The 27,087-nt window shown below is 36.4% G+C and overlaps 3 protein-coding genes and 1 long non-coding RNA gene across 4 annotated transcripts in view; 1 reads left to right on the forward strand and 3 right to left on the reverse strand.

The window, feature by feature from the left end:
• The first annotated feature begins 5,302 nt into the window (after positions 1-5,302).
• LOC105437719 lies at positions 5,303-8,554 on the forward strand. The gene is made up of 2 exons (XR_970693.2): positions 5,303-5,441; positions 6,369-8,554. It is a non-coding gene; the product is annotated as an uncharacterized LOC105437719 (long non-coding RNA).
• Positions 8,555-9,195: 641 nt separating this feature from the next.
• On the reverse strand, positions 9,196-16,759 carry LOC115921203. Its single transcript, XM_030978435.1, has 4 exons — positions 16,578-16,759; positions 15,497-15,685; positions 14,525-14,587; positions 9,196-9,346 (listed from the first exon to the last, which is right to left on the reverse strand). The coding sequence occupies exons 1-4, from the start codon at positions 16,705-16,707 to the stop codon at positions 9,321-9,323; spliced, it is 408 nt and encodes a 135-aa protein (XP_030834295.1). The 5' UTR covers positions 16,708-16,759; the 3' UTR covers positions 9,196-9,320.
• A 3,984-nt stretch (positions 16,760-20,743) lies between these two features.
• LOC115921428 (guanylate cyclase soluble subunit beta-2-like) lies at positions 20,744-22,793 on the reverse strand. Its single transcript, XM_030978909.1, has 3 exons — positions 22,688-22,793; positions 21,913-22,064; positions 20,744-20,964 (listed from the first exon to the last, which is right to left on the reverse strand). The coding sequence occupies exons 1-3, from the start codon at positions 22,786-22,788 to the stop codon at positions 20,744-20,746; spliced, it is 474 nt and encodes a 157-aa protein (XP_030834769.1). The 5' UTR covers positions 22,789-22,793.
• A 41-nt stretch (positions 22,794-22,834) lies between these two features.
• LOC115921429 (guanylate cyclase soluble subunit beta-2-like) overlaps positions 22,835-27,087 on the reverse strand; it is a 30,546-nt gene continuing 26,293 nt past the window's right edge. The window contains exons 8-11 of the mRNA XM_030978911.1: positions 26,299-26,455; positions 24,695-24,843; positions 23,989-24,135; positions 22,835-23,134 (exon numbers count right to left, since the gene is read on the reverse strand). Coding sequence (XP_030834771.1) covers positions 22,976-23,134; positions 23,989-24,135; positions 24,695-24,843; positions 26,299-26,455 — 612 coding nt within the window. The 3' untranslated portion in view covers positions 22,835-22,975. The remainder of the gene's footprint in view (positions 23,135-23,988; positions 24,136-24,694; positions 24,844-26,298; positions 26,456-27,087) is intronic.

Below are 27,087 nucleotides of genomic sequence, written 5' to 3' on the forward strand. Positions count from 1 at the left end.
CTACATATTTTATTTTGTTGCTTATTTTTGAGTTTGAAAATTGAAAGATCAAAATTTTTTCGGGAATTTCTCCCATTCCTCTCCATAATAATAACTGCCACTCAATAATGTATTCAATATTAGTGTATAGAGTGAACCAGATGTAGGCTTTGATAAAACAAAAATGTTATTTAGATTATTGACAGTACCACCTCTAGCTCATTATTATTAAGTTGTTCTGGTTTATCTCACTGTCCATTTATTTCTTCATTAGGCATATTAAAAAAAGATGTTGTATTGCCCTTTGCGACCGACCCAAAAATATTGAAATCTACCGTCGGCTAAATTTTTAAAAACCGTTTTGTGGTGAAAACAAATATTAAAGCATTCAAAACTAAGAAATATCAGAATTTTTTTCTCCAAAAGTAAAAGAAGTTCCGATCGACCGACCCATGTTTTGGCACCTAAAGGGCATTACAACATTTGTTTTGTTGGGCCTTAGGTACATGTAATATACACTGACCTTTGTAGCGCGTCTTATCGCTAATTCATTCAAATCCGTTTAAATCCGTTCGAACCGATCTGAAAATCTTTCTTGGAAACCCTGGTTCGAATCGAAAAATGAAAATAAACACTTTAAAGTAAATCTCAAAATTCAATTTTCTTTACATTTAATTTGATATTCATGAAAAGTATAAATTTACATTAAAAATGTCATTACAATACAATTTGTATGTTTGCATGATAACTTGAACATGGCAGTGAATGATATATGCCCCCTTCTCCCTCTCTTCCCCTCTCTCTCTCTCTCTCTCTCTCTCTCTCTCTTTCTCTCTCTCTTTCACCATTAACAGAAAAGGATGATTAAGAATATATTCCTACAATACGATGTCTTTTGTATACATCCGTTTCTGTTTTCGCTGTTGTTGTTTTTGTGTTGCAATTGGTAATTCGTACAATTTCCGGTTGGAGTATTTTGGTTGCAGTGAAAATACAGCAATTGGCACAAAACTATTTTGGAATAAATCATGTTTACGTCAAATAACAGGGATCTAGGAGTTTAGGAATAATTAAATGATGCAAGTTTGCATTCGTTTATCAAACGATCTATCCTTACTCGAATTGACTATATATAGAATACAAAATGAATGAACTCATTCGTATGCATCATTTGTATACTTTGTAACATCACACTTCGATTCTTCCATGTAAATAGCTCCACGAGGTGAAATTCCAAGTCCGTTTTCCGAACTACAAGTTCAATATCAATGTGTCTCAAGGGGCATATCCTGTATTCCTGGAAATCTGGGGGCGGGGGAAGATCTTTTTCTTTTCCGGGCATGTCCCCCTCGCAATGTATCCGGGATGTTAAGAAATTAGAGGCGGAAAACTAGGGTTGGAGCAGACTCTTCTTCCTTGATGATTCCCCAAACTTGTCAATTTTCAACAACAAAGCGTTCTCAAAACATATTAATGATGCTATTGGTAGTTATTTTTGAAGATGACGACGATAATAATGATAATGATAGGCTAATAATAATGCTAATAATAATATGGATAATAACGGTAATAATGATGAGAATTATGATAATGATAATCATGACAATGATGATAATCATGAGAATTATGATAAGCACAATAATGATGATAATGATAATGATGATAATAATCATAAAAATAATGATAATAATGATACCAATGAAGTAAAGATGATGGAGCTGATGATAACAAAATACTGTTCTCACCCACGAACTGATATTCAGATTCAGATTCGGATTCAGATTCAGATTCAGATTTTATTGTCCACGTTAAAAAAAAAAAAAAAATTGGCCTTCATTGGCAGGAGATAACAATGAATACCAGTATGAGATTGGGGTGGCCCCTTCGACCCTTGTTCTACCAATGTGCATCTCCATTCCATCTCCTCCACCAAGTCACCTCCGTAGCCTAGGGATCGCCTCCTGGTAGAGCTTCGGTTACCCCTCTCAATCCTCAAGACTGTCAATGTTTCTGTAATTCTAGTCCGAGTGACTAACATCCACGGGTTTAAATGACTGTGGTGATACGACCTCTGTCTACTTTCTATCTTTGACAGGGAAGGTAGTATTGTTTAAAGCGAACCACCATCCGAAACAGACAACATTGTATGCTTATCATGAATACATTATGATCGTTCCCGTAAGATTCTAACGAATTCATGTATGATCTAACATTAAAAGTAAATTTAATAGGTTTGGAAAGAAAATTAAACTGGAGCATAAGAAAATGTGGACCAGTAAAATGTCTGTCTCAACCGGATGTTGTTTAAAAGTGTACCCCATGTCTGAAATGAACGCTAACGTAAACAGAGAGTTATGTTACCATATGTTCTTGTACACAAATGATGAATAATAAATCCTAAATGCTTTTAGAGTATAAAGTTGGTTAGTTAGAAAAGAATAAAGTTTATACCATTACTAGATCCAAAAGGATCATTGTAAGATGATAAGGCATGAGTTTAGTGAGGTAAATGAATATCTCTCCTTTGCCACCCCCGCAAAATAAAATTGTCGACCCAAGTATAACTCATAGATGCCTGAATAAATAATATGCAACAAAACACAAGCAAACTTGTCTTTGAAAAATACAATTACTATGTGATTGGGTATTCTGACTATTACGTCACAATGGACTCCTCGCTTACGTCATCGATGTTACTTCTATGAAAAAACAAACACAAACACATATCGGGTGACTGTTTGTTTCTATTTTAGGACACATATTAGGCAAGCTGTAACTTAGGAACGGAAGTATGACGAAAGGACTGCTTACACAAAACTTTTAAAACCACTAAGATGTTGATGCAATTAAGTTTCGTCTTGAGTAATCTTTTGAAATACGTTTGATTGATGAGGTTGAAATTATTTCAGACAGAAGAAATGTAACGAAATTTCACATTATTCTGTTAGAGCGAGTGAGTGAGGAAGATAAACAGAGAGAGAAAGACTAAAAAAAAGGACACGCAGACGAGAGCTACAGGAATAGAAACGATTAGTATGGTTATGATCATATAATGAACGAAAAGAAGGTATTGACTTTCTTGAAGAAGAAAACAATTCAAATTTGAAGAAAAAAATCAATGTTTTCCTTATTTCACTGGTGAAGTATAACTGTTTTGCCAAGCACATTCATTATTAAACACGATAGATAGGTTTCGGCTCTTTTTTCTAAGTTTTCCTTGTTTTAAATATTAGGTCTTCAGTATGGGGACGTAACCAACCATTGTATCGTTAAAAATAAAGTTGAGTTCAGGTCATGCGGTTGCATTGTGAAATCGATCAGAAAATTTTGATCATCTAGCATATAAGTATTAATGTGTACTGCAAGGTTCTGGAATCATCAAAATGATAAGAAATTTGGCCCAGTCTTTGTTAAGTTACAAGCACTATACACAGAAAGATGTATATGGGACTACTCGAACATGTGGTATAAAAATCCGTCCCGAATGTTATGATGTTCCATGCGATATATAGAATATTATTAAAGGCATTTGAAGAGCCATGTTTTTTCAGGGATCATTTTGTTATTTGATGTTCTTCCACACTTGCATTTACAATGATAACGCTTTAATACAAATTATGTTTCACCTCTTCCAAGAACTCAACCTTCTCTTTAAAGCTAGGCCTGAAATCAATTGAATTCATTAAGTCTGCATGACAGCCAGGCATGGAAAGTGCAGTGTTGTTGCTCAGTTCATACCATGACCACATTTGTGTTAGCACTCAGTGATTTATTACAACTGAACAAGCGCAAGCAAGTCATAAATCATATAACAGTTATAATTAAATCTCTTGATAAACATGGTATTATTCGTGAAGCAGATTTTGATTGGAAAGCTAGAAGGGTCTAGTTCATTGTAAAGCATCCAATGAATTATGATTATTATTGTATCATCTTATTGTATTATTATATGTTGATGACCACCTACTCCCTTTCTTCTTTCTTTTCCTCGCCTCTATTTTTATATTTCCCTCTCTCCTTCCCTCTCTACCTCTCTTACTCTCCTATATCTAACCCCTTCTCTATCTCTGCCAATCCATCTCTCTCTCTCCTATATATATCTCTCTCTCTCTCTCTCCCTCTCTCTATCCTATCTCTCTCTCTCTCTCTCTCTCCTCTCTCTCTCTCTCTCTCAGTCTCTCTGTCCTATCTCTCTCTCTCTCTCCTATCTCTCTCTCTCTCTCTCTCAGTCTCTCTCTCCTCTCTCTCTCTCTCTCTCCTATCTCTCTCTCTCTCCCCTCTCTCTCTCTCAGTCTCTCTCTCTCTCCCTCTCTCTCTCTCTCTCTCTCTCTCTATCCTATCTCTCTCTCTCTCTCTCTCTCTCTCTCTCTCTCTCTCTCTCTCTCTCTCTCTCTCTCTCTCTCTCTCTCTCTCTCTCTCAGTCTCTCTCTCTCCTATCTCTCTCTCTCTCTCCTATCTCTCTCTCTCTTCTCACTCTCTCCCGCTCTCTCTCTCTCTCTCCCTCTCTCTCTCTCCCTCTCCTATCTCTCTCTCTCTCTCTCTCTCTCTCTCTCTCTCTCTCTCCTATCTCTCTCTCTCTCTCTCTCTCTCTATCTCTCTCTCCATCCACTCCCCTGCCTTACTTGCAGTCTTTACTTCCATCACACTATATTATTTTGAGCCTTCATCTTTACACCCAATTGTACTTCTAATTTAATAGTAGACTCACATGTGCTCCTTAATATTATATGAATGAATAATCTACGATTGCATACTGTTTACTTGTATTATAATGATTTATAGTGTATTTTTAACATGTATTACTAAATACTTTTGCAAAAAATATTGTACAAATTCAGCCCCTGGGCCGTGCTGCGATGCATATTCCTTGAATAAATTAACCCTTATTATTATGACGAACAGTGTAGATGAAACTGGTGACGTTGTATTCAAATAACTCAAAATATTACTATTACTATTACTATTACTGTTATGATTACTATTATTATTACTATTTTTTTTAAACTTTATTTATCGATATTACTATTACTATTATTTTACCATTTAATAATGATAATAATATTTAGCTTTTATATAGCGCTTAATACAAATTTCTCTAAGCGTTTTACATTACTTTATATTACTAGTATGATTAATATATACTAGTTTTACTATTATTACCATCATTACCAATATTACTAGTACTTGTACTAGTAATAGTACACTTATTTTGACTTTTAATATTACCATTTGTTATTCTTACTACTATTAGTGTCATTATTATCATAATTTTATTGTAATGATTATAATTATCATTTTTTTGTATCCATATCTTTTCAGTGTAAAGTGAAGGCATACACGCAGTGTTCAGGTGGCAAGGCTCGCAGCAGGGGACGGTGGTTGTGCGATTGCCCCGAGGGATATAGTTGTGACTATTCACCAGAGAATCGAGCGTTCCTCTGCATGCCTGACGACCCAACCAGGTACACAAGACGCATCATATGGTCTCGAGGAGTGCTATAATGAGGGTACGACCTGCTAACAAAAAGGGAAACCCGCTTTTAAAAAACGACCTGCTACCAAAAAGGGAAACCCGCTTTTAAAAAAACGACCTGCTACCAAAAAGGGAAATCGCTTTTAAAAAGTTAAACCACTTTATAAGAAACTCGTTAAAGAAAACTACATTTCAAATACTCAAACACTTGGAAAGTACAAACTTTTAATTAACTTTTTGGTAATCTCATAATGGTCTTGAAGAATTGTATTAAAAAAGGTACGACCTAGTACACAAATTGTAAAATTAGAAGGTTACGGCACTCAGTTAAAAGTTCCCTTCTTTTTCTTGCTAGCTCTTAACGAATATAAGTAAATATTCAATAGTAAGGTCATTAAGTAAATAAGATAACACTTGTAGAAGTTTTTTTATTCAGATTAAAAGTTGTAACATATCAGTTTATCTTCCATAATAGAGTATCACATGTAGCAAGACAGGTTTCACACTTTTAAAACTCTCTCAAGTACTTGTTATCGAAGTACTTTCCGAGTGTTCTCGCAGCATGTTGCATTTTATACCTTCAACCAAAATTAAAATGTTTGTGCGGATCAAGAAAGTTTGCTTCATGCAGAAATATCCCAGATATATATTTATATATATTCAATTCCAAGGGTTTCTTTATAAAGAGGGGGAATTGACTTATCTACTTTTTAGAAAGATTCAGTTTAACTGAAAGATTTTGCATTATGTTGACACACACATTATGAAATTCAAAAAGCGTTTTAGAAAGTATTGTAGTGAAATCAAACACAAGTCTTATCTAGTTTTGTACATCATTAACAAATCAATACGTTTTTAAATGATAATAATGTTTCTGACATTCCTTTCTTGTTATGTTTGCATTATTATTTTGCAGCGATTACGATTCGGTTATTAACCGGATTGCCTGAACCCACCAATCTAAGATGACGGGTAACCGTACTTTCAACATTCGATGGATCCGTTAGGTCATTTATTCATCATATCTTCATTATTATTCCACTTGGTATACCTTCGCCTGAACTGTCGACCTTTGACCTTTGACATCTGTATGTGTTACATTAAAAATATACTAATATTTGTGTTCAAACACGGTTGTTCAATTAATGGACTCATGGCATAGTATAAATTCAGTTGATTCTTTTTACGGAATGTGGTCATCTCCCAAAGTCCCCAAAATAAAATTGTATTAACAAACTTGTTGTATTTGCACGTATATGAAATTATATTGCCTCTACATTAGAAGCAGAGGAAGGGGGAGGGGGGGGGGGGGGCAACAGTCAGTTTTTTGGAAAACTCCTTGATCCCATATGTTCTGTTTATTTTCCTATTTTGTAACTAAAACAAATTTCCTTTTGATTTTGACCAAAATATGATGCCCAGAAATCCTTATTCATTTCAAATGTATGATTTTCTTGTATATAATTCCATGATATTTCTTGGCACTTTGCCAATTATTGCAAATTATGTAAATAATCAAGATGTTTACGTTTTGTCAAGCACGCATTTAGTTGAGCTATTAATCAAATTCATGGTTAGGAGAGTAGGCTAACAAAGCACCTATTTAATTTACTAAAAATATATTTGTTCTTCAGTACTAAAATGGCATTGGATATGAAGTAGAGTGTTATAGTATAGTCAATGGCAAATAACACTTTTAGTTATTAAAGCGTCTATTAAAGTTGTTGTGTTTTTGTTCTTTGTTTTTATTTTAACTGTTTAATATGTTGTTGCAATCTATTTAATCGAAAGCTAATATTGTATATCATTCATTATGTCTGTTACCATTTAATAGCTCGGCCATATTTGTGTTAAGCAAGCCATTTTGTGAAGAATCTAAACTACTAAACCTATGGAAGTTAAACGTCATTGATATGTTTCCAAACGTGCAGTATGCATAAGATCTTATAACCCGCTACATGGTGTGACGTCATTTCGAAGGCATTGTTGCTTATCAAGTCACTAACGCATTCTTACTAGCGCGTAAATAACAGCGCAAGTCACTGACGCAGTCTTGCTAGCGCGTAAATAACAGCGCAAGTCACTAACGCAGTCTTGCTAGCGCGTAAATAACAGCGCAAGTCATTGACGCAGTCTCTTTTGTAGCGCCTAAATAACAGCGCAAGTCACGGACGCAGTCTCTTTTGTAGTGCGTAAATAACAGCGCACGTCACTGACGTAGTCTCTTTTGCAGCGCGTAAATAACATCGCAAGTCACTGACGCAGTCTCTATTGTAGCGCGTAAATAATAGCACACGTCACTGACGCAGTCTTGAGTTAGGTACATGACGCCTCGTGTGCAGTGGATGCATTAGTTAGAAATGGCTCGATGGCTTGTTTATAATATCATATTCCAAGCAACGTCGATGAACAAGATATGAAAGGATGATTGTGTAAAATGAAAAAGTCAAATGGTTTTAATCATTTTAGCGAAGATACAAGGGATCTCATTGGTTCGAGCCCCGGCATGACATACGTGTACTGAACGTGCATGTCATTTATACTCACAACCAAGAAGATTGGAAATGTGGGATTGACAAGATTCCAAAAGCGATCCTAAACATGCTAAATGAATAACTTACATCATCATGGTATGGTGTGTACAATGTGTATTGTATTTAAAGCGCTTTGGAGACATTAGTATCAAGCGTAATATCATATACCCTCCAAGGCGTTAATTATACGATCTTATCGCGGTTAACTATTAAACAAGGCAATAACATTACTAGTTCTGACCGTTCAATTCAATTAATGTGTGGTATCTTTTTCGAGAAATTTATCCTAAAGATTAGAGAAGGCCTTCTATTATTTATTAAATATCGATGATTTAAACTTCCAAAACACAAATAAAAAAATAGCTCACTCAACATGGTCAGTCGAGCTTTAGTCCATACGTTGATTTAGATTTTCTAATAAAAATGCATTTTAATGTTGTGTATTATCATACATGGTGTATCTTAGGTTTGACATTGTTTGTGACGTAAGCATTCTTCATTTGTTTGCTCTTTGTTCATGGTGGTTCATTATATTTCAAAGAAATAAATGTTATTTGAAAATAAACAATTTTAAACTTTCAGACCTTTCCTGTTGTTTTTCCCCATCAGGTGATTTCTGTCCGTCCGTCTCTCTGTCTCTCTGTCTCTCCCTCTCTCTGTCTCTTTCTCTCTACCTCGATCTCTCGCTCACACACACAAACACACACACACACACAAACACACACTATCTCTCTTTCTCTCTTGGGTTCTCCTACTCTCTCTCTCTCTCTCTCTCTCTCTCTTCCCCAATCTATCCCAATTTCTCTTGACGACTATCTATCTAACTCTACCCCATCTCATTTTTTTCCTCTCTCTTCATCACTTCATCCCTCCCCCTCATCTCTCTCTCTCTCTCTCTCTCTCTCTCTCTCTTACTGCGATTAAGATGTGTTCTCAATAAACTCAAGAAAACCTTCCAATTCAAATTTTAAACTCTCTCATTCTTTCTCTTTTTTCTTCTTCTCTCTCTCTCTCTAATTGCAATTATGGGATGTTCTCAAAAAACTCAATAAAACCTTCCAATTAAATTTTCAACCTTTCACTTTCCCTCTTTTGTTTTCTTCTCTCTCTCTCTCTCTCTCTCTCCATTTAAACTCAGAAGACATACTTAAACTACTTTTCCCTCATCATCAGGGTCAACGAAAATTATTAAAATGAACAATAATTATATTGACTTTCTAACTACATTTATTTCTGGAGTACTAATTCAAAGTGGCATATATACTAATTGACACCTTTTCCGTAATAACCCCGTGGTGTAGTAGTATTAGACAGGTGTCAAATCGTCTTGCTGTTTAGATTCCATCCGCTCCGCCTTGTCCTGTTAGGTGATGAAGAAGAAAAAAATATATATATTTTACTTCATTCAAATAAAAATTAATTAATTTCTACGACAACTCCCAATATATGTAACATATATAAGGGGAATGGCAAGGCCAAAGACGTATGTGAGGTACCGGTTTTGTGGCGTAGTGGTTCGATCACTAGTGCTATGGTCACATTACCCAAAAGTAGCCTGCTCGGCGGCCGAGCGGCGAGTTTTTAACCAATTCTGCCAGGCGGCTGCCCGGCCACCGAGCGGCGGCCGCCCAGGCACCGCTCGTTTTTAGGGCATCGCTCGGTCGCCGCTGAAGTTTTAGCGCGGAGTTAAAATTTGGGCGGCGCCTGCTCACTTTTCACTCGCCGCCCAAAATACGCTCGGTGCCTGGGCGGTCGCCGCCCGGCACCGACCTAATTGCTGGGCGATGCCTAATTTCCAGCAGCGACCGAGCAGGCTACTGATCGGTCGGTCGCTGCTCAGATTTGTGACCATTGATTGATTGAAAAGGTTTTATTGATTGCACTTCGCAGCCAGATGGCTGAATTATGAACAATTTACATTGGCAATGAATTATAATACATACAAATGTGGTTGACATTGTCACAAAGTATAATATACAGTATATAACAAAATTCATAACAAAGTTCATAACTAATATGACTAAGGCAATAACAGGCAAATTAATTCACGTTTAAAATATATTTTGTGAGGTGACACAAGAGTAGGTCAAAGGATGAGCAAGCAGGCCCTTTGCTCTTCAATACACGCTCTCATTCCTATACACGCTCCTATTCTCACTCCTGTACCTTGGACACTCTCATAAAAACTCACATTTACACTCTTATACACACTCCCATTCACACTCTCATATACACTAGCTAACGGTCTGCTCGCTCATCCCTGGACCTCTCGTGTCAAGGAGTGTCGGGTATTTAAAAAAAATATAAACAACAAAACAAGTAAGCTCCTTCCCGACTTTCGTAAATTGGGGATAAATAAGCAAATGAATTAAAAACTTGAACACCATTTGATCTGAATTGCCATGTCATGATTGCTACAAAACCTTATCACTATTCAATGTACATTTTAAAAAGATGTTACAAGTAATTATGGAAGCATAGAATTTAAAATTTAAAATGCGGAATGTAAAATGTAAAAATGTAAAAATGTAAAAATGTATGCAGACAATGAGACACCGGACCATTCAACAGGTAGACAATTAAGATTCATTCATGCATTCAACAGGTCTATTAGGTAGGGAATTGAGCTATTTCTATAGCGGTTCGTTTTACAATGAAATTGACGATACTTGGTCCTTCTTCGCAGTGAATAATCTACATTATTGTTAACAGGTAACCAATGTTTACAAAGTGGGTTGTTGACAAGAGATGAAGCAAAATTAGTGCATAATTGTTTGCGTCTATCTGACAGGGTCTGCAAAGAACACACTTCAAGAGCTTTGTCATAATTAATATATTGATCACCTAGTATGGTCCTACATGCTCTTTTCTGGATTCGTTCCAAACTTAAGATATGACTTTGGGTGAGGTTTCCGTTAAAAACAGGTACTCCATAATCCAATATTGGGCGAATATATCCCTTGTAAATTGTTACTAGATCACAGAAAGGCAATCTGTATGTTTTGAGAATACGAAGCATGAAAAGTTTTTTATTAGCACGGCATAAAAGGTCTGAGATATGACTGTCCCATTTCAAATCGGACTGCACAGTTATTCCTAAAATTTTTGCTTTTTGTACACTGTTTAAGCACTCATCCCCAATAAACAAAGGTCTCTGATCAGCTATATTCTTAGAAAAAGAGATAAACATACAATGACATTTCGATGGATTAAGAGTCATGTTATTACGAAGAGACCATTGATAAAAATCAGATAAAGTATTTGGTAATTTAGACGGTTGTGATAATGTACGACTTTCAACTAATGTCAGATCGTCTACATACTTGAAGTAGCCTATGGTACTTCTGAGTTAAAACAAGCATCATTTATCATTATTAGGAAAATAATTGGTCCTAATTTTGTACCCTGTGCTACACCGGCATGAGACGTTGACCAGTTTGAAAAATGACCAAGATATTTCACACGTTGTTGACGGTGTTCAATAAAATCTAAGATCCATGAAATAATACAAGGCCGAACATGAAGGTGGATTAACTTATTGGCAAGTATATTATGGTCTATACGATCAAAAGCTTTTGAAAAGTCTGTAAAGATAAGTGTAGATATGGACCGAGAATTTTCTGCATTTTTATAAATCTGGTGAAGCAAACGAATTAAGTAATGATTAGTTGACAGACCTTGACGGTTTCCGTATTGATTAATATCAATTTGAATTGAAATGTCTTCGAGTAACCATTTACATATATAAGACTCAGCTATTTTCGCAAAATAACTAGTTAGTGCTATAGGTCTTAAATTCTGAGGTATTACAGGCTTACATTTAGGAATTGGTGTGATCTCACATCGTTTCCACTGATATGGTACCACTGACAACTGGAAAGATGTGTTTAAGATATCAGTAAGAGGTGTACAAAATTCCAGTGCAAACTCTCTAAGAATTCGCACTGGTAAGTCTCCACTTATAACAGACTTTTGTTGGTTTAACGAACTCAATTGTTTAAAAACTTCATAAGGTCGTACAATCGGACATGTTTCCTGAGCTGGTAAGTAAGCAGGTAAATTATTCCTACTAAGACCTGGTAGATCGGATGCCACCGCTAAAAAATGCTCGTTTATATAATTAGCAATATGTTTGAATTTGTCTGGGTCATTCGGGTCAATATTTGGTACTACAATTGGAGTATGTTTCTTTTCAGTATTTGTTAAAATCCGAATCTGCTTTAATATACCAAGCTGCTGGGCTGTCACTTTTTAAGTTGCGAACTCTGGTGTTATAATATGAAATCTTCTGTCGTTTTATCAACCGTTTAACTTTGTTTCTAAGATGATGCCACAAACTTTTTGATTTGTTATTAAAAGCTTGCTGTCTTTGGCGGATAACATCTTTAACTTCAGCATTTATCCAAGGCTTATCTCTACAATGCAAACGAATCTCCTTAGTAGGAACATGTATATCCAACTGAGACTGAATTGTATCCAAAAACATTTTACATTTCATAGATGGGTCTTTTACACTGAACATCTCTTCCCAAGTATACTGAGTTAACCAACTACCAAATGACCATAGCTTTAGCTCTCCAATCCAAGGGTTAAGGGTTCGAATCTCAGCCCCGCACAACCGTCTTTTGGCATGCCATTAATCCACATTTCCCACTCTCCACCAAGGTGTTACATGGGTACCCTGGCTGATACGAAAGTCGTTGTAGTTGGCTCAGAATTGTGAGCGTCTTAAAAATGGCGCCTGACTTGAATGCTCCCAAGGGAGTGGGGAATGTTCATAGATTTATGCCTAGGAAAGCTTTAATCCAATGACCGGGGCAATTATATACACACATAGCGCTCTATAGAGGTGTATTAAGCGCTTTATAAACCCACACTATTATTTTAATATCATCATATGAAGGACTATTCCGCCATTTTATTTAAGTAGAAATTATTATTTATATAACAACTTAATTATTCAAATACCTTGTACATTTGAAATGTGTGTGTTCATAGTAACTTAAAGCCCCTTTAAAGTGTTGGGAGCCCCACAAATTTGATGCAACATTTCAATTGAATTGTATCATAAATGTGAAAGAGGTTGTCATTTAAGACACAGTGTTTGAAGTCGAATATTGATGAAAGAGTACAGCATTTAGGATGTCTGCGTACAACAGAAAACCCAAATTATGTATTCTTTTATCAATATTTGTCTTCAAACATATTTTGGGGGAGGAAATCTTTAAAGAAGTGTGTCTTAAATAAAATTCTCTCTCACATTATGATACAATTTAAGTTAAATTTTACCATCAAATTTTGGGCACATTTTGGGCTCCCAACACTTTAGGGGAGCTTAACAAATTATAGGTGAGCTTGTTGAATTCAGGCCTCTAACATGGAAGCTCTAATATGCGACATTCTCGAAAACATTAATCGGGACCAACACATTTCCATATACTTAAACAAAGACAAAAACTCGGTTATGGTTTGAATGATTTAGTTGTTAACTGTATAGCAACAAACAGAAAAGTAAGTTGATATGGGAATGGATGATAACAAATGAAATCCAATTTGGATTCTGAATGTGTAAGAGACGGAATAAGATATGAGACGGGTACACAATAGGTGGAAAGTGAGAGGAAATAAAAAAGACATGATAGAGACAAACATTGAAGGAGATAACAAAGACAAACGAATTCAGAGAGAGAAAGAGAGAGAGAGAGAGGGGGGAGGGGGAGACAGAGAGATAAAAACAGAGAGACAGAGAGACAGAGAGATAAAAACAGAGAGACAGAGAGACGGAGAGGCAGAGAGAGAGAGAGAGAGAGAGAGAGAGAAGGGGCAGACAAAGACATACATATAGATAGACAGAAGGACAGGGAGGCAGAGACAGAGAGACAGAGAGACGGAGAGGCAGAGAGTGAGAAAGGAAAAGGGGAAGAGACAGATATAAACAGACATATGAGAAATACATAGAGAGAGAGGGAGAGAGAGAGAGAGAGAGAGGCATAGGGAGAGATAGAAACAGAGAGAGAGACAGTGAGAGACAGAGAGAGAGAGAAAGAGAGAGAGAGTGGGGGAGAGAGAGGCAGAGCTATTAGGGATGGGGTGGGGAAAAGAAGACAGAAACAGGTTTAAGATGGACGCAAAGCCTGGAATCAGGAATAGCACACACATTAATGAGGTGATCGCAAAACGATAGAGGGCGGACTACAGTGATAGGGGAAAAGTCACATGGCATTTGCATTCGTTGATTCATGAAATGAAATCTGAAAAGTACAAATCTGATATTATACCTATCATGGAGAAGAAGAAAAAGAAGAAGAAGAATAAGAACAACAACAACAACTACAACAAGAACAAGGACAACAAGAACAAAACAAGGAATAGAAAGAAAGAAAGAAAGTATGAAAAAGAAAAAGGGGAGGGTGAAGAGGTGCAACTTCTCGGGATGCATGAATACAAAATGTGAATAATACGGTAAAGATAGTTATGAGGGGGGGGGGGGTTGCCCCCTATAGTTCCCCTGGATACAGCACTGATATATAATTCTCACCTTGGCAGAACGCGACATCACCAGAACGACGGAAACAAAGGCAACCTGGAGCTGTTTCACATGCTGTAAAAAAAAAATGATTGCACCCTCGAGTAAATAATTTAGTTTTCATTTTACTTTATAAAATAAGAACAATAAGAAATCCGAAGCGACACAAACATACGATTTACAATTGATGAATTGTTTTTATTTTTTTTAATTATTAAATAATTTACTAATTTTTTGTTTAAAGAAAATTGTTAATGAAAATAATTATGATAATTAATAATAAAGCTAAAAATGTTTCAAGGTGTTTTATATCACTTTGTCTCTCAAACGTATCTGACATATATATCGAAATTAACGACTTAATACAATAATAAAATTATAAAACACAAAATACAAAGTACCACAAGTTAGCAGAACTGGAACTACTTTAAAATAAACTTACTAGTATGTATTTTCAATGGCCTCGTTAGTTACTGGTAATGTGTGAACATGACCATGAGGTATTACGTAATCCGAACGTATATGATTTATATCGGGTATACAATAGGGCAGGCCTTCTCAAAGTCAAAACCGCGGGGCAGGCAGGCCTGTCAATCCGGATCGCCCGCCGGGAAGGCTTTTTTTTTAAAAACCCTAGAAGGGTCTGGGGGGGGGGGGGATTAGACCACCCTGTAAAGTCACTGACAGGTGGTTACCTCATCAAATCAGCTCTCAATTAACATAAGAAAAGGGGATCATGGGGGACCAACAGGCCCCAATTAGGCATTGTTTGCTATATAGAGGGCGCAAGTAGCTTTAAGTAGTACAATGGGGCTTTAATGAAAGCCACGTCCTATGCAAACATTTCCTAACTTTCGGATTTAACGTAATGTGTATGCAGAGCATAAACGCATGGTACTAGCGTGTATACCAGTAAGGGCGAAATAATGATTATCCTGATGAAAATATTCATGGTAGACATGAGATAGGAACCCATTGACTTACCCTTGAACTTCTTCATGTTAGCCCCTCTTTTCTCAGCGAGTAACAGGTCCTGCATGACTGGATCTCTCTTGAGAAACATCAAGGCCTCAGCGTCCTGATCGTCGTCGAGCTCGTAAGGGAATGCCGTGGTCATTCCTACGACCATCAGGGCGATGAGACAGATGAGGAAGAATCGAGAAGCCATGGTGTCTGGAAACGAAAGCACGAGATTCCTGGTTATAGTAATGACATTTTATATAGCTTATTGAGCTATAGCCGAAAATGGAAATATAATTCGTTTAACACCAATTGAAGGGCCGTCTTGTAAATTAAAATGGCCGTCAAGTTAGATAAATGATGTCAGTCTCTCATCTTTATTTTTTCATAACTCATCTTATTATACATTCAAAGTCACCTACCGTTAGCAGATTTATAAGTGTTAATTTTCCTCTTAAAAATAATCGTTGTGACAGATTAATTTCTGTTATCAACGTACCAGCTTGATACTACATTACAATTGTATGTACACTTTATTAGCAGCGGCTTTTAATGCCCCTTGTAAAAATAGATTGGTAACCATTACATACACGTGCCCGTAATATTGGTCTTCATTTTCAGAATTGTCTACACCCCATTTTGTGTAATCATGCACCCACTCCTTTTTAACGTGATCATGTATTTATGTTAAAGGATTAGAACCTGAATTCTTAAAAATATAATACACCTCTGCCAACTTCAAAGAAATATAAAGATGCTACAGCTCAGAGTCCAATGGATGAATAGCATGCATTTGTTAGAACTATTATGTCCCTTACTATTATAGCACTGCACAAACATCTATTTAGGAATGAACACGATCGCAAAGACTTTCGAAAAATAACTCGAAGGCAACTTCTGTAGAACTTCTGTACTCCTATAGAAATAGTGATCGGATTACGTCATGCGTCATTATAATGTTCGCATACTTCTAAAGGTGGCAAACTATTTAAACTGCCTTACTCACTAGGTTGATTTTTCCAAGTAGTAATTATGTCACCTCCCTGACTTTTCAATTTCAAAACTCTTTCCGATCGTGTTACGTCCTACCATACTGTCTACTTACCGAGATTGATGTAGGGTATCCTTGATAGCTTGTTCTTCTGAGACCTTCTGGTAGTGTTCCTAGACGAGTTGTGTTGTTCACTGTTAACATTCAGCGTATTTATACAAACTTTCAAGACGTCCATAGTCATGGATGGACAATTAAGAAAACACTAATTAACCGACCTCCCATGAACCTGATGAACAAAGATTTTAGAAGAAATGTTTCTTGAGTTGTCATGAAAGATTGATTGGAATATGAAAACAAACTATGTTTACAGCCATAAACCACGGGCCACCTCATACCGGTTGTTAGATCAATAAAATGCCAAATCTAGTCTCGATATTTGTATTTAGTCAGCAGGGGTGCTAACCGTTATTAGAATATATACATTCTAAAGGTTTTTAGTAGGTAACGTACGGCTGGCAAAATGGAGTAGGCACGCCAGCATGCCATATTTACAGCAAAGTTTATGGTACTTAGGAACTTAGGTTTTGACTGCTATGTTTCATGTTTATGAATTTTGTTTTACATGAAAGGGATTGTCCTCTTTATCGACTAATAAAGAGGTTAAATGGATAATAACTACCTGACTTTAGTAATTTGCTATCAAAATATGAACATAATTTGGAAGTTACGAGCTTTTTTAATGCCAACGGCCTAGTCTGCTGAACGCAATAATGTCCGTCTGCGTTCAGCGGAACGGCGCAACGCGCTTAGTCTGCAAGCACAAACCCTGGTCAGTCGTAAAAGTGAGTCTGCACTATAAGACTACCATAGGCCAAGTACTGTAGCTGCTCCTGACACGAGCACAAACCCTGGTCAGTCGTAAAAGTGAGTCTGCACTATAAGACTACCTTAGGCCAAGTACTGTAGCTGCTCCTGACACTGACACAGCCAGTAGGTAGCTGGGCTAGACTTCTCTCAAGGCACAATGATTTTTTTTAAAGTGTCAAGTTAGGGTCTGTGCCTGCAGACTACAACGCGCTTACGCTATAACTGTAATACGACTCATATCCTAAAGATACGTTTATTGGGAATCAGCAGGGGGTCGCAAAGTTATTGTCATAGCTTTTCCTAGGTTTCACGCACTGAATAGCTTTAATTAACATCTCAGCAGGAATATGTAATACCAAGGAGCTTAGCTCCTTGATAAAACAAACTGCGCAATGGGTCGTTTCGTTATCAGCTTTAACTAGACCTATAAACAAGTGACAAATATGACTGAAAAGTTACTTCCGGACAAAATGTTGTAACGGCCAATTATAGAAATGTTTATATGAAGTAAGAATAGTTTTACAACTGACTCCGATGATGTTTTTCTTCTCACAATTTGTTTGATAGATTCAATTACGTTGTATCTACGAGTTTGATATTAAATGTATACTGTTGTTAGTACATGATGGTATGTTGGGTAATATGTGTACATAAGTCGAAATTGTAATCGTATGTGCTACGTCATGCATGCTGGTCTAAAGGCATGTTCTTGTTTGTATGATAATAATGTGATTACGATATTGTTGTTATTATTATTTGGTTTCAAAAGCGCTTTTAACAAAGTGTATCACAGCGCTTATAAATCATTTGAATAATAATATTCTCCTCTCATTTTCAACTCTCTGTGTTACTTTTCTGCCTCTTCGTTCCCGTATTCCTACTAAAATCTATGATTACTTTTAAAATTGATGATCTCAAGAATATTTTTGTCCGTTCGCCTATGACCACTTCCAAGAAGAAGAAAAAAGTCGAGCAACAGATGAAATACGTTACACTGGTATTATATTAATTGTTAATTTATTGTCATTTTGTTATCTATCCTGATGTAACTAAAATAAACATTTTGAAACATTATAGGCAAAAATTCACTCAATTATATGTATGGCTCATACAGCTTAAATTATTAATCAGAATACCTTTGTTTACATCGGTACATTTACGTGCATTAATGTATTATCCTCTTGCTGTGCCAGCGTCGGATCTATGTGGCAAGCATTGATGGTAATCTGAAAACAGTGTTATATTTCTTGCTAGTAAAACTATGTCAATTGTCATAACAAATCAGACTTAGGACAAGTTATTGGTTAAAGGTAATACAACATTTTGGTATGGGGTCATGAATTTGGTTCAAATGAATGCATTAGATTTATCAATATTCAATGATTGCTGTCGCGGTTGAAATCAAGTCCAAAGTGATGAAATTGTAAAATAATAAACTCTTTATCTTGTATAGCTCCATCTCAAGACTGATATTACTTTAGCCTTAAAACAATGTTTTGTTTACTACAATCGACCGATTTGCTATTCCCGTTTGGAAATTATATATCGGAACTGCATATTCTTTGAAAAAAATCATGTTCGTAGCTACCATGGAATGGCCTTAGACGCTATTTGAAATATTTGAAATTTACCGGGAGCAGCGATAAATTTTGATTATTCAATTTCTCTAAAGCAGAAGTGTTTTAGGGGTTAATTTTTCCAGTGCGTATAATACATCCACAGGGGCATCCAAATATATCAAAATTTTAAAGAATTACTATCCAACCAATTTTCTAAATTTCCCAACACTTTGCATTACCTTTAATGTTTGCACAAAGCTTATTGCGTGCGCAAAAAGTTAAAGACCATATCCGATGAAATTACATCAAAGTATCAAATGTGAACCTGAATGAATGTTGAATACAAATGTAATGGATTAAACAATTATTGTCCCTGTCAGTATTGCACACAAGCAAATCAAAACCTCATTTTCCGCATCCCTCTACATCGACATAATAACTTCAAAGGTAAAGACCAGTTTTGGAAACGCCCCCTCTCAAAAAATGAAATGGAAGCTCTTATTACCAACCATGTGAAAGAATATGTTTTGACTACTAGTAATATGTGATGATACAAATTTTTCCTGGAAACCGTCTACTAATTGATATATTTGGTAAATTATTATATCTATCCGGATTGGATAGATAAAGGTTAGTCCCTTATGCATCTTTCTGTGTACAGTGCTTATAACTTTACCAAGACTGGGCCAAATTTCTTATCATTTTGATGATTCCAGAACCTTGCAGTAGGCCTACACACCAATACTATGCTAGATGATCAACCTTTTCTGATCGATTCCACAGCGTTTCTTTCACAATGCAATCGCATGGCCAGAAGTGGTCTATACCTTTAAAGTGCATCGGTCAAGTATTATATAATAAGAACCATGACGTGGTGCCATACACATTAACATGTAGATTGTGTACAGGATTTTTGTTCTCGCTCTTTATTTTAACAATGTAAAAGCAGAGATAATACAGAGACACATAATGTAAAACTCTTTAAAAACTTTTGTTCATTCAAAAAATAACATTGATAAGTATTGTAATTGTAGTTTAATTGTAAATGAGCTGGGAAATAGCTTCATTACATGATCTTGATGGTAACCTGCATGAACAGAAATGTGAAACTCTAACTTCTTTTGTGCATATTATTAGGTTATTACAAGACATGGTTAAAAAGGTTCCAGTGTTTTAAAAAGTAAACATCTTTCACTTTTCGGTCAAATCTCAAAATCAGTAACATTTTGAGGCATAAAAATATATCATTAACAAATCATGTTATCATTTATAGTGATTAGAATGTCGTAATCATTTTTACTGAAACTTTATTTCCTCTCCATTAATACACATCGTGAGCTTTATTCGATCGAAAAAGTTACCGTTCGTACGTTGATTTCATTATTTTCTTTCTCATCATACACTGTCGCTCATATAGTTGGAATATATTTGTTTTACCCCAATTTATGGAATTATTTTAAAAATAATTTAAAAATGATAGATCTAGATAATAGTATACATTTTCAGATTTTATTGAATAATAATTTGACAATGTGTGTTTTGCGTGACTGCAAAAGCATGTGTATACTACTTTGCTTATCAACTAGGGGACCTACGCCTTTAAGTCATAAATGACAGTGATGAGGATTAATTTTGGTAAAATACAGTGATTTCATTTAGATCTAAACGAATGTGAAATAGATTAAAGGTGGGATATTTGGAACAAACATTTCATTGTACAGAAAATGTTTAAAGATGCCTGCACAAAATAATGTACAATATCTGAGATGCTTTAGCGTAATTTGTGGCGTCTGTAATGTTTTTTATTGGTTTGTAACACTTTTCAACATGCTTTCATCTAGCTGCACTCATTTAAAGCACAATGCATAATGCTGAAGAGGTTCTTCTCTCGGTAACATCGGACGATGGTGGTGTAGATGTAGATGCCTGGGTCTCGACTCTAGAGGGCACTGTTTCGCCTGCTCTGATCGTAGTGATGTCGTCTTTATTCGTAGTCTGTTCGTGGTGCGGTTCGTTGATGATGACAGGGGCTCTGACTTCGTTACCATCAGGACACGTGAGGGCGTTATCCCCTAAATAGACGTAAAATGGTGTGTAGGGACCAATATGGAGCATTGTAAGCATGAATCATTCCTGTATTATTCTGTTTTCTTTCCCTGCCGATAAATGATATAGCTCATATACATGTATCTTAATGTAAAGAAAAACTATAATACTACGAAATAGATAAAGTTGAGCAAAAATCATGAAAATATATAGTAAAAGACATTAAATGATTAATATTGTGAAGTTTGGGAATGATCCAAACAAAAGAAATCCTCTCAATCTTGCTGAAGGCTACATTTACTGCCCTCAGTAATGAGTATAATGGGAATACACAAAATAATTTGGAGCTAACTTTTCAGCTATATCTTGTTATTAATATTAAGCCATATAAGGTACTTGGGATTGCAATCGTTTTCATGAGACGTTTCTTATATAACGTTCTCGTGTTCTTAAAAACTGATAGACAGAGAATGATAAATGTCACAAATTATTTTTCAACTTTGCCACTGCAGAACTCATTCTATCATAATGAAGACGGACAAAAGATTTGGGTCATGCATGCTGAATACACCCTTCACGGTTACAAGAGTGCGCATGCGCCGACATGGATCGCGAGTAAATAATGGGCGCCATTTTAAATTGCGAGTAACTTTCATTTTATGCATTATGCAAAGCGCATGTGTCGATATGATGTGAGCACGCAGCGCAGGCAGTGACGCAACAATGCATGCGCGTCTGAAAGCATTGATGACGCAATGTTTACTCGCAAATTAAAATGGCGGCCTTCACCGTAAAGGGGTGTATTAGACATGTTACAGTAAGAGGTAAAATGAATAGAATTTTAAGCAAAATGATAAATAAGATATATCCAAACAGTTACTAAACAGATGCTATGTATAAAGCACAGTCCTGATTATATGCATATTCAAGGTTCAGGGTTCAAGGTTCAAGGTTCAAAGGTCTAGATCACATACCTTCATCTGAATCTGAGTCCGAAGCTGAGTCTGTGTCGTCATCATTGGTCTGGTTTGATCGAGCAATCACAAAGTGTGTCATCATCCTACCCTTACCTTTGATCTCCATCCCACCCCGGGCCTCGCATTCAAACCCTTTACCCTTGATCGCTCTAGAAACCAAGAAAAAATATAACAATCAAGCTTAGTATTATACAAAGATTAAACATGTTTGCAACTACTCTCGAAATTCAATTAAACGTCATTTTCAATTCCCTTATTTATTATATCCGATATAAATCATGTACGGATTACGTAATACGTCTCTGTCATATTCGCGCATTTTAATAGGTGGTATTGTAGGCCATTGAAATTACCTTAGGTTGATTTCTCGAAAGTAGTTGCGATCGTCATGAATCTTGTATTTAAGATTTATTTTCCTCATGTATATTTTAAACAAACCCCTCACATTAACATATTTCGTTTGTAAATTGCGCGCTTATTATTAAACAACCTAAATGGAACACAAAGGGGAAATATTCTGGGTAATTTTACTATGCGGAAAAGTGGTATTTTAAAATAAAAAATCACTTGACGTATAACGTACAGTGACGTATACGGCAGCATCGTCAAAGGGAGATATCCCGTTTAGTATGTTAGTGATATCTTTGACGAATTAAATCCGGGAGCAAATATCGCGTATTTTAATATCGACTCACTGTCCCAGCCTAGTGCCAGTGTGAAGAGGCCTCTAACGCCTAATTACCTGTAGGTAGAAGGGCTAATGTGAACTCACCTGTAGGTAGAAGGGCTAATGTGAACCTTCCCCGGTAAACTGTGGCTCTCCATTCTCGATGCCGTGTTCACAGTATCACCAAACAAACAGTATCTAGGCATCTTAACACCCAACACCAGCTACTACAAAACGAATGTGAACTCACCTGTAGGTAGAAGGGCTAATGTGAACCTTCCCAGGTAAACTGTGGCTCTCCATTCTCGATGCCGTGTTCACAGTATCACCAAACAAACAGTATCTAGGCATCTTAACACCCACAACACCAGCTACTACAGAACGAATGTGAACTCACCTGTAGGTAGAAGGGCTAATGTGAACCTTCCCAGGTAAACTGTGGCTCTCCATTCTCGATGCCGTGTTCACAGTATCACCAAACAAACAGTATCTAGGCATCTTAACACCCACAACACCAGCTACTACAGCTCCGGTGTGAATACCGACTCGAATCTATGTTGATGAGAAAAACAAGGAAACAAGTTAAAGATCTTAGCCTTTAAAATATCTGTTTGCCAAAAGGCTTTGAAATCCAGCAATAGCGAAGGGAATAGTGAGAAAGAGAGAAAGAAACACACACAGAGAGAGAAGAAAAAGAGGAGGGGAGTGAACGTAACGGATACAAAGAAAGAGACAACTAGAGGGAGAAAGAGACAGGGAGAGAGAAAGGGAGAGAAAGAGAGAGAGAGAGGGGGTGGGAAGAAGAGAGATAGAAAGAGGAGGGAGAGGAGAGATGAGGAAAGAGAGATGGGGCAAACGGGAAGGGGCGCAAAGCTTATAAGACATTGTTAACAACCGTACTTCTTGGTGATACAAATTAAATACAGACAAGTTTATTAAAATCAACATCTAAAGTGACGAAGAGTGATATCATCTTCAGGATAGCAGAAAGACACTTTATCATTCTGGTTGCATTGTATCATGTTTTAGCCAGTGATTTGTAGAGAGAGATACAACTTGCACAAAATAAATATACCTCGGGCTCTTCCCTAACAGTTATTTGTTTAACCTCCCTGTAATAACTAAGTTTTGAAACCAATTGATGTTGGAGGATTGTATTGCTTGACTGTTAATAAAGCAGGTATTATGCTTGTAAGTATAAGCAGCCAGGGAACCAACGCCTTTAAGTCCTTTCAGATGGACTTGGGTAATGACGGTTAATACCTTACCGAAGGGCAGGAGCGCATTGACTTGGTTTCGAACCCGGGACCTCCCGGTTATGAGACCAACTCTCTACAACTGAGCCATCGCGCCTCCTATAACCGTCTGAACTACACCGTTACTATATTCTAGGAGCATTATCCTACCTGTATTATCTCTCCTGTGACGGGCGATGAGATGCTCTTAACCCCTTCAACCTGCCCGAGACCAAAGCATGCCACCTGTTCAGCATGAGTTTCATTAGGGATTGGCAAACCGCCTACCGTCATGTAGGCATCCCCGATGGTTTCAACCTTAAATAAATGCAATTTGTTAAAGTGTTAATACCGTAAAATAGTGAGCATTAACACAAAATGTTATAACCTCTTCTATCGTCTTTTTTTTCTCCAAGGAATGCAAGTATTGTTTTTTTATTTTTACTCATGAACTCGTTTACTTGTAATACTCAACAACCTAAGGGAAAATGGTGTAATAGGAAAGCGCTAAAAAGATAAGGCATTTTCAATTAGAAATTCGACTATTTATTAAAGCTGACAAATATCCAACATATGAGATAATGTACAAATAGCTGAATATCGTGAAAGTACAAATACAAATTGTAAATATACGGGAGAGCATTGCAAGTTAACGAATCTATCTCGAAGCTAGTTCTAATTGACTTAGTTTTTCCTATCTTTGTATTATTGGTTGATGCAATGATAATATTAAAGAAGATTCGTTTAATATATTTTTGTAACACCGTGTCGAATCTCCTTGACAAGATACGCAACTTATTCCATTGTTAACGGGGTTGGGGGGGGGGGGGACTCCTGCATTTCTCTAAAAAAATGTAATGTTTCCTTTCCTGCATACCTTATACACATTGTGTACGCTGGTGAGCTCATCGAAGACAACATACATCTCATTGAGAAGATGAACAATCTGAATAGGATCACACTGAGAACACATGTCGGTGAAGCGAACTATATCACTGAAGGAAATAGTCACCTGCTGAAACTCACCTAGAGAAAGAAAAGGAGGGTGAGAGAGGGAGAGAGAAAAAGAGAAAGAGAGAGAGAAAGAGGGGGAGAGAGAGAGAGAAAGAGAGAGAGATGGATAAAGAGAGAGAAGGAAAGAGAGAAAGAGAGAGAGGGAGAAATAGAGAAGGAGAGAGAGTAAGAGAGAGGGATGGAGAGAGAGAGAGAGAGAGAGAGGAAGAGAGAGAGAAAGAGAGAGAGAAAAAAAGAAGGGGTAGAAGATGTTGGAATCCATGTGAAGCAAACCACATTGTATAATGATAATGTAAAAAATAGTCACTTACTAGAAATTTAACTACAGAGAGAAAAAGAGAGGAGAGAGAAATGTTCATATACAGAAAGAGAGGCGACCATACTCATAACTGTTTGTGATAAAATAAAATTCCTTTATTTCGACCCCGGGCTCCTTGATCCTTCTCGAGCCATCTTGGATAATTTTCTTTACGGCAACGCCAACCCCAAAATATACTTTAATAATGATTATTAATTTGATTAATCGTCACGTAGCCTTAAAGGTAATACAAAGTTTTGGGAAATTTTGAAATTGGGTGGATAGTGATTCTTTACAATTTTGATATATTTGGATGCCCCTGTGGATGTTTTATAAGCGCTAAAAAATTTAGCCCCTCTACTCAAAACCTATCTTTTCAAATTGTAAATTGCAGTTGTGCGTCGGTCAATGGAGGTGCGCACCATATTTGTCTTTATTTAGTTGATTGCCACTGTTTTTCTTACCTTATCTATGTTACTTTTGTATTTTTGCTTTTTCTTCTAATTTGATTCTACGGGTTATAGTCTTCTCTTAATCAGAACACTGTGCGCTTAGAAACATCAGTATTAAGCGCCTAATAAATGTTATGTATTATTATTATTATTAACAATTCTGCTTTCAAGAAAAATTGAATATAACAATTTACCGGTGCTCCCGGTAAATTTTGATAAATTTTTAAATAGCGCCTACGGCCGTAATATGGTAGCTGCAATCATGAAAATCTCAGACTATGTAGTTGTGATATATCATTTCTAAACGGGAATAGCTAATCGGTCGATTTTGGTCAAGAAACATTGTTTCATAGCTTGATTGATACCTTGACCTTGAGAGGGAGCTATACAACATAAAGAGTTAATTATTTACAATTCCATAACTTTAGACTCGATTTCAACCCCGACAACGATCACTGAATATTGTAAGATTGCTTATGCTTCAAACATGTCCATTTGAACCAAATTCATAACCCCATACCAAAACTTTGTATTACCTTTAACAATAGGTGTTATTTATTTAGTTCAATTATGTATTTATTATGATTTCATCTGGGACCCGTTTGACAAAGCCTTCTTTCAATGACAAATTTCAGTAGCTTAAACAAAAACTGTCATTTATTACTGATGACAAGTTTTTGTGAAATGGGGCCATGACCATTGATTGACTTATCATACCTGCCTCAACCTTCTTCCCATCTCGGAGATCATTAGCGACCTCTTTCGGCAGCATTGAGTACAGTAGTGTATCGGTTTTCTTCTTCTCTAGTTCTAGGTCTCTCATGAGCGTGCGCAGTTCTTCTTTCTTCTGCTCCAACTGCTTCGCCAACTCAACCTAAAAACAATGCATTAAATAGAAATCGTTTGCCTTTTGTTGATTCGATGAAAGTGATATTATGATTATTACAAACACGAAGCGCAACACGTGGTTCAAAAAGAGGGCTCGCCCATTACATTTTAGTATTACTTAAAACAATTATTGTAACTTTTTATTGATACAAGCTTTTATAGAGCAGGACACAGGATTTCTTGTCTAGAACCTACGTTGCTGATCCAGTCTGTATATAGAGTAATTTAAAGGTACTATGTCCCTTTTGCAGGCCAAAAAAATTGAAAGATAATACTAATTTAGAACTTCCCATAAAAAGAGAGGGGGCTTGAAAATGTCTTTAAGTGGTAAAATAACGACAATTAGTTGTCGAATCGACTTAGGAGCTATAGAGCCAGTAAGTAATAGTCTGATTTTCAGACCATTGTACCGAATGGTCGTACGTGTTATGCTGCACAAAGATTCAATCAGTTTAATTTTGGCCATTACAAGAAGTGGGTTATTGATGTAGACAAATGCTCATGTACCCTTTACAGCTCATTTGTATGTATGTTATTACCAAAGAAGAAAAAAAGCCAGCCAGTCACTGAATAGTGTCTGACAGTGAAATCTAGCAAGTAAACGAGTTTCCTTGCATA

The sequence above is a fragment of the Strongylocentrotus purpuratus genome, unplaced genomic scaffold (genome assembly GCF_000002235.5).
Source record: "Strongylocentrotus purpuratus isolate Spur 01 unplaced genomic scaffold, Spur_5.0 spur5_scaffold_1, whole genome shotgun sequence".
Lineage (NCBI taxonomy): Eukaryota > Metazoa > Echinodermata > Echinoidea > Camarodonta > Strongylocentrotidae > Strongylocentrotus > Strongylocentrotus purpuratus.

Bases quoted from the DNA above. Each gene is read 5' to 3' on its own strand.
- LOC115921203 (XM_030978435.1), bottom strand. From the start codon at position 16,707: ATGACTATGGACGTCTTGAAAGTTTGTATAAATACGCTGAATGTTAAC. The intron at 15,686-16,577 runs GTAAGTAGACAG...TTTCGTTTCCAG, and splicing joins GATACCCTACATCAATCTCG to ACACCATGGCTTCTCGATTC. The intron at 9,347-14,524 runs GTGAGAATTATA...ATCACCTAACAG, and splicing joins TGATGTCGCGTTCTGCCAAG to GACAAGGCGGAGCGGATGGA.
- LOC115921428 (XM_030978909.1), bottom strand. From the start codon at position 22,788: ATGCCTAGATACTGTTTGTTTGGTGATACTGTGAACACGGCATCGAGA. The intron at 22,065-22,687 runs GTGAGTTCACAT...CTTGGTTTCTAG, and splicing joins ATTAGCCCTTCTACCTACAG to AGCGATCAAGGGTAAAGGGT. The intron at 20,965-21,912 runs GTATGTGATCTA...ACGTCTATTTAG, and splicing joins GGACTCAGATTCAGATGAAG to GGGATAACGCCCTCACGTGT.